Source organism: Cyprinodon variegatus, unplaced genomic scaffold, assembly GCF_000732505.1.
Source record: "Cyprinodon variegatus isolate N-32 unplaced genomic scaffold, C_variegatus-1.0 Scaffold130, whole genome shotgun sequence".
Taxonomy (NCBI): Eukaryota; Metazoa; Chordata; class Actinopteri; order Cyprinodontiformes; family Cyprinodontidae; genus Cyprinodon; species Cyprinodon variegatus.
This window is the reverse complement of record NW_015150583.1, coordinates 510338-523890: the sequence shown is the minus strand read 5'-3', so window position 1 is coordinate 523890 and position 13553 is coordinate 510338. Positions and strand designations below refer to the sequence as shown.

General features: G+C 35.2%; 1 protein-coding gene across 8 annotated transcripts in view; it reads right to left on the bottom strand.

Moving 5' to 3' along the window:
- LOC107085682 (protocadherin-11 X-linked-like) overlaps positions 1–13553 on the bottom strand; it is a 176826-nt gene that overhangs the window by 145997 nt on the left and 17276 nt on the right. Inside the window, exon 4 of one of the 8 annotated variants that reach the window (XM_015376163.1) lies at positions 7288–8306. The exons of the other annotated variants lie outside the window; for them this stretch is intronic. Within the exon in view, the coding sequence (XP_015231649.1) occupies positions 8223–8306 (84 nt within the window). The 3' untranslated portion in view covers positions 7288–8222. Of the gene's footprint in view, positions 1–7287; positions 8307–13553 lie in introns of those variants that run through there. 8 annotated transcript variants of the gene reach the window in all.

The window sequence follows — 13553 nt, the reverse complement described above, 5'->3', positions numbered from 1 at the left end:
TGGGTATGGAAAATAGGCGAGGATAACTTCAAATAAGGTGGGTGTTAATATTCTTAGATACATCAGACTGGAATCAGTCAGCCTCTGTAGCATTAACATTTTGTGGTTTTACCTGGGGGGTGTTGATGGATCTCTGTGGGACAGCCGCTCAGTACATTGCTTTTTTCCCCAGTGATTTTTCAGACTTTAACAAAAAATGTATGTGCTTTTCTCTTGTTAGTTTGTCATATTATTCTCACATTTAGTTCTAACTGAATTTTGTTAATAGTTGAAATAATAGTTGAAAGCAGTAATCACCGAAATGCAAAAATAATAATTGAAAAAAAAATATCAAAGAACATAATAAAGGAGTTTAATTTTTTTTATCAAATTCAGGAAACAGAGTATTGTTATAAATTGAGAACCATTTTTATTTTGTAAATTTTTTTTGTGATTTGAGAGTATTTTATTTACAGTTTTCCTTTGTGTTGATGACGAAGGTGTCTTATACTATAGCAAGGTTAGACATTTTAAAATGATGTTTTTCACAATTTTTCACACAGTATCAGATGCTGTTGATCCACTATTTTAGATTTCAATGTAAAATATACATATCTAATCTAATTGCTTGCTAGACTGCTGCAGAGGCTTTTTGTTGCACGCTAAATGAATATAAAATGAATTAAGGTTTTACATGCAAAGATCCACTGTCAGAGCAATTCCTCACAAACACACACAAATACACACAAGTAACCAGCTTTGTAAAATAATAATAAGATATAAAAACAAAAATACACAAATAAAACCTTGGCTATTTCAATTTTATCTTATCCCTGTAGTATTTGTCTTTGTGTTCCAGTGGATTACACTTTAAAGTACATGGGTAAAACAAAGGCTAAAACCATGTAATTGCCCCAAAGAGGGGGGAATAAAGGAGAAGGGGAGGACATTTCGCTCAGCAGAAGCTTTTAAAGATCAGCCTTCCCTGCTGTAACAACTGTATTAACACGCATACAACAAAAGTCTAACAAAGCCAAAAAGTCCAGACATCCCTAAAAAAAAGAAAATATTGCATCGCTGTTCATCTTGTGGCTATCTTCAAATCCAAAGCAACAGGCCACAATAAATTTCTACCCAGGGTTTTTAAGAAAGATATAACTATGTTACAGCCTCCCAGCGATCTATGTGCTCCTGGCATACTCAGCAACCACAGTTTTAGATCACACTTTTAACAAGGAACAAACAATTGTACAGGCAATCGATGTTTTTCAGATCCCCGCTTCACAGTCACACCTCGTTTAATCAACAGAATTGTTTTCTATGAAAACAATCTCCGGGCTGTACAGCCACACTCAGTGTCTCCGAAAGAACCACTCGGCGGGCTTCCACACAGATTTGATTGTTGCACACAAAGAAAAAGAAAGGTAGCCAGCCCTCTACAGCCATGATTGAATTATTCAGTTTGGCAAAGATTTGGCAGCAATTGTGTGGAGTGTTGCCTTGGAGTGTGACAGCAAAACAGCATCTTCTTGTTTCCTGCATCACTGCACAGCTCATGCATAAATAGCTACTGCTTAGATAGCCAATATTGCTTTGGGACAACTTCACATCACACCCTAAACATGCTTGTTGCTTGGTAAATTGACTTACACCTTCCCATAGCATCCCATGACATTAAATTCTTTGGGATTTTAGGCAGTAGCATGAATGAAGTTAGATATTTTTTTTCAAAAGGTGCTGGACCAGAACAGATAATATAATAACTACAAATATGCACACTATAAAATAGTCTTTATCAAAATGAAACAAGCATGTACTGCAGATGGAGGAAGAAAAATATATCTTTTTTTATTTCTGTATTGTAAAATATCCAGACTGATGCTAATTTTATTAAATGCATGTCTTTTAAATATCATTTAGATGGCCAATTCAGTTTGGCTTAAATGAACTTAAATCTCATACAGCCTCTTGTGTGCAGTGTAAGACAGCAATCTGGGTGTAGAATGTTAGCAACTCACAAAATCAATGTAAGAATGTTTTTTCTTTTGGCTTTCTCTATATTTTGCCATGTTACCCATGTTAATAACGGATATGTTGGGGTTTTATGTTTCAGGCAGGGGACTGATAACAGAGAGGTACTGATTGCACTGATTGCATTCTCAAGGTTGAAGAAAGTCACTGGGCTGGTGCCGAACATTTTGTCTAGAATAACAACCCTCACATGTGGTTTCTGATTAATCTTGAGAGGTCATTATTCTTAACTAATTATAAACATTCCTGCTTGATTGTTGTTCGGTGTGTCAAATTATTAATGTGAAGACGTTATAGTTGATTCTCCAAGGGTTCATGAACTTTCCAATATTTTGTCATGTTACATCCACATTTAATTATGAATATTGAATTTATGTAAACAACACTAAAATGTCATATAATTGAAAAGTTGAAGATGATGTTGATACATGGTTTACAACTTGTTTTAAAATCTATTTCATGCATTTGCATTCAACTATTATGATTCTACTCAACATAATCCAGCACACTGCGTTCAGAATTTATCTCATTTGGAAAATCTGTCTACCCGTACGGAGCCCTAAGGGGTTTATTACAGAACTTTGATGAACAAACAGTCAAACCAAGGAAGGCAACAGAAATGTCAGGGATAAAATGCTGAGAAGTAGGTTATTTGTATAAAATAATATTAGACTCTATATGGGGTAACAGTGACACAGGAGGGTGTTCTCCAAATGGAGACTCACAAGTCATTCATCTCAGTCGTTGTGTGCAGGAAACTACCAAACATTGTATACTTTTGCTGGACAGAAGCTGCCTGGTGGAGCTTCAATGAGCCCCAGAGGAGCTGTGGAAACAATTTAGCTTGCCACCATCAGAGAATGAATAGGTGAATGACTGAATGTGTTGTAAAAACCTTTGGGGTCAGAGAGAACATGTTCAAGAAAAGGTTTCTGCTGGGATGATGCAATAATAGACTGATGGGCATGCATGCAAAATGCCAGATGTGGTGGAAAACTTAAGGGCCTTTAAGACAGGACAGGACGTGCACACTGCTGCATTCTGAAATCCATGACTTTAAATGGTATGTACCGTGCAAGGGCACAAAAATGCTGCGTCAAGCAAACGCAAGCGCAGCACAAGCGAGGTCCTGTGCACTCCGCAGTCAAAGTTCAAATATTCTTAGCTTATCAATCCGGTCAATAGAAATCAGCAGGTGCAGCGCACACCAGATCCTTTCTGAAGGGCTCTATCCACTGCACTTTTTCTGAATTACAGCAAGTCCACACTGAAACATAGTTGGCTACGGCATTATGCTTGGGAATGTTTATTTCTAAGAAATACATAGGAGCTGGTTAGAGTGACTTACTGACTTTTTCAAAGTTCTTATTTGGAAACACAAAGACACCCCATAATGTCAAAATTCAAAACTGAGAAGTTGGATCTCTATGAGAAACGGTAAGTTTGGGACATATATGAATTACCAAATGTTACTGATGTAAACTATGAACTATGACCTTCAGATACAAAAGAATTAAGAGTGGGACAAGCTTTGCCTTCTAGCCAGACAATGGCTTTAAACCCACGGCCAGAACAATAGCTGATGGGCTGAAGTAATAGCATATTCAAAATTACAGTTCCCAAATCTACACCAGTATGACTGACTTTTAGCTAATTCACAATGAAAATTTAAGACATATTTCAGTCATTTGATTTGCATAGCTGTGAAAGCCACGCTCCAAAAGATTAATCTATAATTACAGTAAATGCATGTTTCTAAGCAGAATAATTTGAAGAGCACACTGCTTTTTAATTGTTTCTCCTTTAAAATCTGAGCCAAATATATTACAGTTTGCATTTTATTATTTAACAAAGTATTAAAAAACCTCAAGGGATATGAATACTTATTACAGGACACTGTATGTTTGCCATAACTACAGCATAAAAAAACTAAAATGAAAAAAAAAAATAGGATATATAACCAAAGAATTCTATTAAAGAGCATATGGAGAGTCTCACTCCCAGAAACAGAACACAGAGATTTGTGTGTGTATGTGTAAACCCCTGTGTGTTAGTCTGTATGTTTTCATTGCATTATATATAATCATATTCACCACATATAACCAGCCTCCTGGTCTGTTGGGATGAAATTGAATAATGTGTCCTCATAAATCATGAATCAATAAGTGTCAACAAAGAAACTCTGGAAGCAGGTCTCTGAGATACGCTTGGGTAAAATGATCAGACAACTTCAATGTGTTGTCTTATACAATTTGAAATCAATGCACAAACTTATAAGGTGAAACAGCCTAAATCTGAATACCGATCTCAGCTTTAACAATACATTTTTCCTTTAAGGCTTCATTTATTTCATTTTATCTTTAAGATTGAAGCGCCAGCTCAAATGAACAGATTTCCAAAGCTGTGAATTTTCTGTTTGATGAATTTTATACAATTGTAGCTTTTCTGAAAGTGCCTCAATATACCCATGAATACAATTGAAATACCATGAATCCATGTAACCAAAAGAGACAATACCACCCTATTATCTGTTGAAGTTGTTTTTATGTTGGGTTTATGCATTTAGCATGCTGTAGTTTATCTATTATTAGAAATGTGACATTTCTGCTCCTTCTTTACCTTAACACTTTTTATGTCTGCACTATTTTTCCTTAAATCACTGAGGACACTTTTCTCAAGGGAACTGATTAGCTCTCGTTCTCTCTTGGTTTTCAAAATGTGAAATAACTTTGATAAGCAATTAAATACTTTCTGTTGTCAGGCTTTGTTTTATGCCTTTCAAGTCTGTATTTTTGGATCAAATCTGCATAAACACTGCATCGCTGGATATTGGGGGGGGGTTGTATTTTCTCGCATCAATCTCTCTTGGATGTGTGAAATTTTGTATTGGTGCACCGCTGTACATCATACTAGGAAAGGTATCATTATCAGATGATCATTATCAGCTTTTTGGTGAAGGAAAGAAAATAACAGTAACAACAAACAATGTTGATTCAATTTTATTTATTTTTTTCTCTGTGTACTTCAAAGGAAGTGTTCACGCTACATTTACATAGCTTCTTATCTGTTCCTAATTAGTGATTTATATCTAGAACTTTATTTCTTCATTACAGTTTCCTTCTTAGTGTGCAGCATTGAACTGCAGAACGGATTACATTATTGTATTTCTGTGGCTGAAATAAGTCTTTTAATTGTCTACTTTGACTGTATATATCACCTATTAATGGTGTCCAAACAAGCAAGGCAACATTTACCTCCAGTGGCTACAAGTTGTCTGACCAGCTGCACTTAAAACAATTGCATGCAAAGGCAGGTGTTTTCCCTGTTTTTTTTACAAAACAGACAAAGCAGCTTTAATGTGAAGGACACAGAACCAAGGGATGAAGACTTATACAGGTTAATCTTAATGATTTACAATATTGTTTTATTTTAAAACTTAATATGACAGACTAAAATATCGATATTAAGTACAACTAAAGCACAGATTGTTTATGTACAGTAGGGAGTCTTTATGAGAATTGTAATGATTATGAAATACAGCTAATTAAAAGCCCTAAATGGTAGATAAGGTTATTTTTGATATTACCTTAGATAAAAAATTATTTTATACAGAATGTATGGCACACTGCAATGTATGTCCATGTAAGGTTATGTATTTATTATTGTTTTCAAGGCTGCACTTTAAAAAATGAAACTGTCTAGAGCTGTTTTAAACGAAATTTCTTTTTGTATACACTTGTGTATACAAAATAAATCTATGTCAATGTCAAATATGTCAATGTCTATGTAATGTAATGCATATAGCCAGGTTCAATTTCAGGGTCTTTTGGAATTCAGAGTGGCATAAAGGGGATCAAGCTGTGGCTCTTAGTATAGGGTTGCTTATAGTGCCCTTCCAACTTTCCTGTTATATTAGATATGTGATATTTTATCTTCCTTTAAAAAAACAACAACATACAATTATTCTCTTGTATTAATTCTCCAATTTGGTTAAACCAGTTATAATTGAAATAACCAGCTTAATTACAATTATCTATTTATATTGCTTTTATTTAATATTTTCTTTTACTGAGGAACTACATTTGAAATGTTATGTTTAAATACTAATCATAAAAAAAGCAAATAACAGAATTAAAGGAAACAAATGTGTCAAATGCTTCTATATCATATATATAAGCTTTTCTTTTTTGAATTACATCACTTAAAGTATTACCTTTATGGCAATGTACCCATATGAAATGTCAAGAACAGTAAGGAGAATCACCAAATATTCCATACAATGCAAAAGACTTTAATAAATTTCAGAAGCTCACACATACATAAACATTTACATTTTTCTCCACACAGGCAAATAAAAATCAATTACATAGATCATGTAAGGTGCATATTTTACTTCACATTAAATAAAGTGAGGTTTTCGGTCTCCTGTGACTCCTGTACACAGACACATACGTTATTGAGGGGGAAAAGTATATACAGTATATATATATATATATATATATATATATATATATATATATATATATATATATATATATATGTGTGTGTGTGTGCTTTTCACCCCCAATTATCAGGTAAATCTAATTATTACACAATGCTAAAAAAGTTGTGTAGTTTATACTGTGGCTCCTACGCAGCAGTGAATACATTTGATACCATAATTGCAAGGACATATCTTCCGTAAATAATAATAGCCTGCCTCACTGAGAGGGGAAACACACATAAATTAAAAGCTTTAAAATAGGCATAGTCTGTACAACCATGACAAAGAATAAGCGGGACGCGATAAGAAACGGACTTCTGGTCTGTGCAGTAATTTAATTTACCTATTTACAGCCTCTCACACAAGGGAAAACAGCCTTTTGCTCCTATCCTGTCTGCACATTTCTGAGAGAGTACACAGCCTATATCTATATTAATGGCACTGATTTTATGGCCTTATGTAAGTACTGAAGGTGCCTTTTAGGCTTTAGCTAACAAATAGGTCTTAAGCTTTTCATTTAACAGGAATGCCGAACACTGATTCAGCTAATAAATTACTTGGTTTATGGTAGAGGGTTTCCTACTTATATCATTTGGTGATGATTTGAAAGTAAGGCAAATTAGATGATGAAAAAAACTAAACAAATTTTATTGAATTTATTTTATAAAAATTAAATGTATTGTTTTTTTAGATGCTACGATTGCATTTTCATATCAGAGCATGAAAACTAACTTTTACCACCAGCTCATACAAAACCGCTTCCCAAGGATTATTTTTTTTCTTCTACTTTTTTGTTTTTTTTTTAACCATCTGGAGTCATTTAAATGTGGATCTCATGGGTAAATCACTTCTGATTTAGGAGTGGAAAGCAACACAAAAGGTTAGGCTTAGCACGCTTCAAATGTGCCCTACATAAACAGCTTTTGATTATGACCCGAGCAGTTAGTCCCTTGTGATTGTGGCTTAGCTCAGAGTATTAAACTTGTCCTACCATTTCTTCCAGTGTAATAATCGCTGGGTGATCTTTAGCACAATTGTATTAAAAAGAAAAAGGGAATGAAGTTGTATTGTTGGGCTGTGTACATCTGTTAGATCAGTCTTGCTTTTCAAAATGAAATAGAAAGAGGCAAAAGGGTAAAAACAAAACATGAGTGGACTCAATCCTAACTTAGGTTTAAGGCCCTTGCAGCATAAATACATTAAAAGTCATAATAAAAAAAATAAAAAAAACAGCAGGTGCAAAAATAAAATAGCCACCAGGCAGTTTTTTTAAACAAGGCAAATAATGCAATCAATAAATATAAACAACCATCAAATTTTGATAGATATACATACATACATATCAACATACTTTATACATACTGACTGAATTTGACAGCTATTGTACAGATCGGTTGCATGGGAAACATTTTTTTGGGGGAAAGTTCAGGTTTAATCATCTTCTCTCATAAAGGTAAAATGTAGCACAGAACTCAATGGAGCATTGTAGCTTTCTAACAGATTCACAAGAGGAGCTTTTTCAAGTTTTAGAGAAGCACGTCTCCTTTTTTCAAAAATACCCCACCCACCCCTTTCCCCCACTTCCAAATTCATCTTTGAAACTGAATTGAATGAAGAGGTGCAGTTTGAGGCTGTAGAGACAGTAAAGTACTTGTTTCACCTCTTGAGTTCTTCCTTCTTTGCCCTCTCTCCCTCTTTTCTCTCTTTTTCTCTCTCTAGGAAGTAGGAGCTAGAGATTGATTTTAATCCTGTGGGAGCGAGCTGTACCTGTGCCACAGAGTGTGCCATAGTGTGGTGGTTTCAGTGCCATCTCCTGAAATATAGAGAGACAGACAGATATAGGGAGATTGTAGTTACAATGTCAATGAGCTCCGAGCAACCTAAGCTGTAGCCTTATCGGTGAAAGGCTAAATTGAACACTGAATGAGAGAAAAAAAAACATCTCTGTAAAGAGAGTGAAGAAAAAGAAAAAAGGCGTTCTTCAAGGCACTGCTGGCAATCAACTCATTATCATGTCAGGTTGCCTTGAAGAATGCCCCAGGTGTCACACGTTTGTGTATTTTCCTGTACTTATCAGAGCATGCAATCTTATCCAATTGTCACTCCCAATTTGTCTTTTTTGTCTCCCACCACACTAGTGCAGCACTCTCCATTTCCCCTAAAACAAACATTTGATTGAATTTAGGCCCACTGTTTCGCTCGGACCCTTGGAAATGGGTCCTCTGATATGTACAGAACATAATATTTCACTGTTCCTCAGAAAGTTAGAAACACATCTGCAGACATTTAAAATGGGATAGTGGCCTGTGTGCCTTAGGTTGCCATAGCAATCATGGTTGCAGTAATTTAACAGAAAGGCATAAACAACAAAGATCAACCTAAAAATATTAATGACAACAACAACAAAGGGCTAGGGATCCTCAAAAGACTGTAACCTTGTTTGAAAATACCAAAGTTCTACTGTATTCCTACCATGGTTTAATCTTGTGGTGCTCCTTCAGAGCCTTTGCATTATCATTAACATATTTTTTCCAAATAGCAGAATTTATCTTTGAGAGCAGGGAAAAGTGATGTAGATTCCTCAGCAAATGATTGAGAAGGCGCATCTCTGTTATTAATGTGAGCCAGCCAGAAAGCAACAGGAGAATATGACCTTTGTTTAAGATTTCAGGAAAAAAATGTCATAATGAAAAATGTTAGTATTTTTGATGCCACATTTTTCAATGTTCATGCAATCTGATATCCAATAACAATAGCATCATACACCGCAGTGTTAATAGTTTATGGGTTTCAAATTCACACACAAAAAAAAAAAAAAAATAGAATCTCCTATGAAAACCTTCAATATTTGATCTATATTTTATTTAGATATTTAAATCTTAATAAGATGCCTCAGAAAGTTAGGGAAATCAAAATTAGAATCACTTTATTACTTTATAAGACCTCAGTTGAATGATTAGAGTACAGTGCAGGCCATCTGAATGGCAAAAGTCCCTTACTCTATTCTTTCTTAATGTTTAGAAATATTTTGTTTTAAAAGGAAGAGGAAATCATATCTTTTACTAAATGGCTAATTTAGAGCTGTAAAGTTACTAACACTACAGATTTTGGTTTTCTTACCGGTGGGCAGATATCATACATTTGAAAAAAAATCAGCAAATATGTCCTTAGGGTGGTAGACAGCTAACACCTAGCTGGGCAAACCATGTTTTAGCATTTTAATTTACACTGAAAGTCATTTAGATAACATTTTATAAAATATTAAAACAACTATTTTCACAAAAGTTTTTATTATTATTTTTTTTTGTAGCCGTTTTCTTATCTGAACTGTATCCATATTCCAATACGATACCTCCAATGTTTACACTGTTGGCTGCATCAGCTCACCTGCTTATTGTCAGTTTATCAGGATAATATCTGAACAGCTCTAAAACTTTATATATCTGAAAAATGTACCTTTGATCCCATTGCAAAAATGATAGCCTTACACAAAATACCAAACATTGTTCCAGTCTTGTTGGTCTTAGAGTGGACTGATAAGTCAAAAGCCCCATTGACACTACCCTTTTGAAAGCGTGTTGAGAACGGTCTGAGCTAGGTAACTGAGATAATTGTTGAGTGTTAATGGAACGCAATTAAACTGGACCGTGTCAGATGCAACCAAACATGCTAAATTTAGTACTAGTTCAACAGTAGGGCTCGCTGCGGTTCAGTTGTTGCTCGGTTCTCTAATAACAAAGAGTGCATGAGCAGACCATGTCATCTCCTATTTAAAGTCAGCTGACTAATTTCATGGGTTTTACGGTGCGTCCAGCTTTGCAATTCATAGATTTCTTCATCTGTTCACAACATTAAATTCTTCTTAGCCTATTAACAATAAACAGCATTAAAAGAGCGTGGTGCGACCTGGGATGATTCAGAGACCAACGCTTTCATTGAAATTTGGGTGTAGACGCTATCCAGGCACATAAGTTCCTGAATGTTATGGGAACCACCATTTTTGTCTTTATGAATCCCACCTTGAGATCTGTATTATCGTGGACTGCCAATAGGAGGCGAGGAACCGTGCTAGCATGATGTGTAAATGGTCATTAGAACCAAGCTCGGCACGGTTAACTGATCCAAGCTTGGTCCGAACTCGTCACGGATTGGTTTCAGTGGGGTAGTGTCAATGTGGCAATAGCTGACCAGGTGGATTGATACAACTGGCAGACACATTACGCTACCTAAATTACACAAACGAATTCTGCAGGCTCTAACATGCTTAGTTAGACTTATGGATTTGTTTGACAAGCTATTAGCTTCTCAGGATTTTGTCACTTTTCCAAAACTGACCGCAATCTAGTAGAACTAACTTCAACAAATACACACTAGAATTAAAAAATGTTATCAAGTCTTATGACCACAAAAATCAATATGTCAAATCATTTTCACATCAGTAGAAATAGTATTTGCTTTCTATTAAGAACAAAAGTAATAAAATCACGTAAATCATAATTTTTGCTTCCTAAGGTAAACACCATAATATGATTCAGCTGTGGTAATTTTACTGAAGGTAGTTATACTAAATCTAATTTGAACCTGTGAATAGCTAACAATTGCAAATCATAATCATTCTTGAGAATGTTAAGCTTATGCAAACTTCATTCATCCACTGCTTTTAAATTCTGATTTCCGGAGATAATAAAAGCCAACTGCTAAAAATATCATAAACAAGCCTAATGCTATAAACACAATTTAAATAAAGATACGACTGAACAGAGAAACAACAAAACCTTCTTCAGAGGTTTGGCGCAGAAGGTTACATTTATAAAAAACAACCCTTCACCAAACAAATTCATTAACCCTTTTCCTTCTGTATATTAAATGTGCTGTTTGATATCACTGAAGAAGGGTGTTAGTTTTTGATCTGCCCCCGCTAAAGCACATGCTCTAACAAGAGCTCCTCATCACTGAAGGCAGATTGACCTCTTATATCAAAGGGGTAGGGGTTAAAAGAAAATGATGAGACTGTGAGAGGAAGGGAGGGGAAGGAGGAGGCTGGCATTTGCAAATACAGCTCTCGCTGTATAATGAAGCCATATGGTGGCACAAATCTGTAGTCTCTGAAGTATTTTTACAAGCTTTCCTCCTTATCAGCTACATCTGTAAGCCCCTGAAAACATATTAGTGACCTTCAACCATAATTATCTCCTGTGTTCCCCCCTGATGGTTATTCTATGGTAAGGTTCTTTTCCATGCTTTATTTTTTTTTTTCCTGAGTCTTTTGTAAAGTCAGTAAAGCGTTGTCACTTTGATGAAGCCAAAGGAAGGAACTTAACAGCCTGCCTATGATCTCTGTCTTTGGAGCGCTGGCATGGCGCCGTGCTGATGAGAGGCAGAACTTAAAGAACAAATAGCGCTTTTTGTTTTAAGAACTGCACTCAACACTCAACAATAATCTTGACAAATATCTGAGTGCTCACTTATTCTTTTTGTTTTATCTGATAAAAGTGAGAGCCTTACCTTTAGAAGAAAGCACCAGGTAGCAAGTATTTGTTTTATAGTCTCCTAAAATTGTCTTTATTTTGAAGAATCAGAGATTAAATCAAAGGGAAATAAAATTCAATTGGACCACAGCAAATATTGGCTGTTGGTCATTTACCTCAAATGTCTTGGCCTTGACTTGCCAAAGGATAGTTATTGGCATCCCTGATCATCTTAAAGGACGTCTCCCTTCTTTTTTTCTCATCTTTATCAGTCTTATTCGCAAACCAATTACAGCGATTTTAATCATACTGCATTACAAGTGATTAACCCTTTAGTGCATTTAATTAACCTCTGCAGCCACCGATTCTCATTGGGCACTACTTCATGCTATTTTTTTCTATGACACAGGCTTTAAATAAGCACACTTTAAACTTGTGGGAAATGTAATGTCTAAAGTGGGAGGAATCACTTGGCAGTTGCTTAAGGGGACAGAAAAATTAGAGACTGTATGTTGTCTCTGCAGCCCTGTTAAGAGGTTGGCTGCTGGTGAGCAGACACAGATACCAGACATTTTTCTTTTGATATATTATTCAATTGCTGGGACCCCTTTGACATCGAAATGTGAAATAATGGTAAATATATAATCCATCTTAAGAAATTTGTGGAAATAAACACCTTGGAAATAATGAGATATAAACATAGCCTGAAGATTTGGACGAATGTTTACGAATCAAATATTCATGGTTTTAAATCATCTGCTCAGAAATACTCCACTCTGATCAGCAACAGAAGTGAAAATCCATTTAAATCTATGATGAATAAAATACAGAGTGATAATAATAATTATGAATTGTTAGACATAAACTGAATGTCTGCATATTAGCTTGCAGTCTCTACAAGTAAAAGGGGAAAATCATTCTGACAAGTTGCCAGTGTGTCATATAAACACATTATGGATTAAATCTTCAGCACTAGAGCATGAAGTAGGCTTATGTATGATTTGGTGTGGCAGGGCATAGCTTTTGACTGAGGTTTCAAATAAAAGGTGGATGAAGGGAAATGACTATCAGCTCTGTGTGGGTGTCTTCATAAATTAGCCTAAGCACTACACTTTACAGGATCAACAGTCATTTACAACGCTATGAAGAATTTTAAAGCCCACAACTTGTCACACAAAATATGCTTTGACGCAAAAAAGGCAAAACATAACCACAAATAACAAAAACAATACAGAGAATCATGGTGTCGACATAAACAAGAGAGCACCTAATGTTAAAAGCATCCAAAAAATATTGATGCAACATCATGAAATTGACCCAGAAATGCATGAGTGGCAGTTATGATTATTATGATCAGAAATGAAACACAAACACCCCCACCCTCCACCCGCAACCAAGTAAGGATCAAATTGTTAAATAAAAACACAAAAAAATACAACTGAAAAAATGCAACTAAGGTGATTGAACCTTTGAGACTGAAGTACAACTAATGAAAAACATTCATATCAGTGGGAATGAATTGCCTCTCTGTGCATATGCTAGTCAGCCCTGCTTAATTGAATTATGCTACTGATAGCAGGTCAAATACTTAG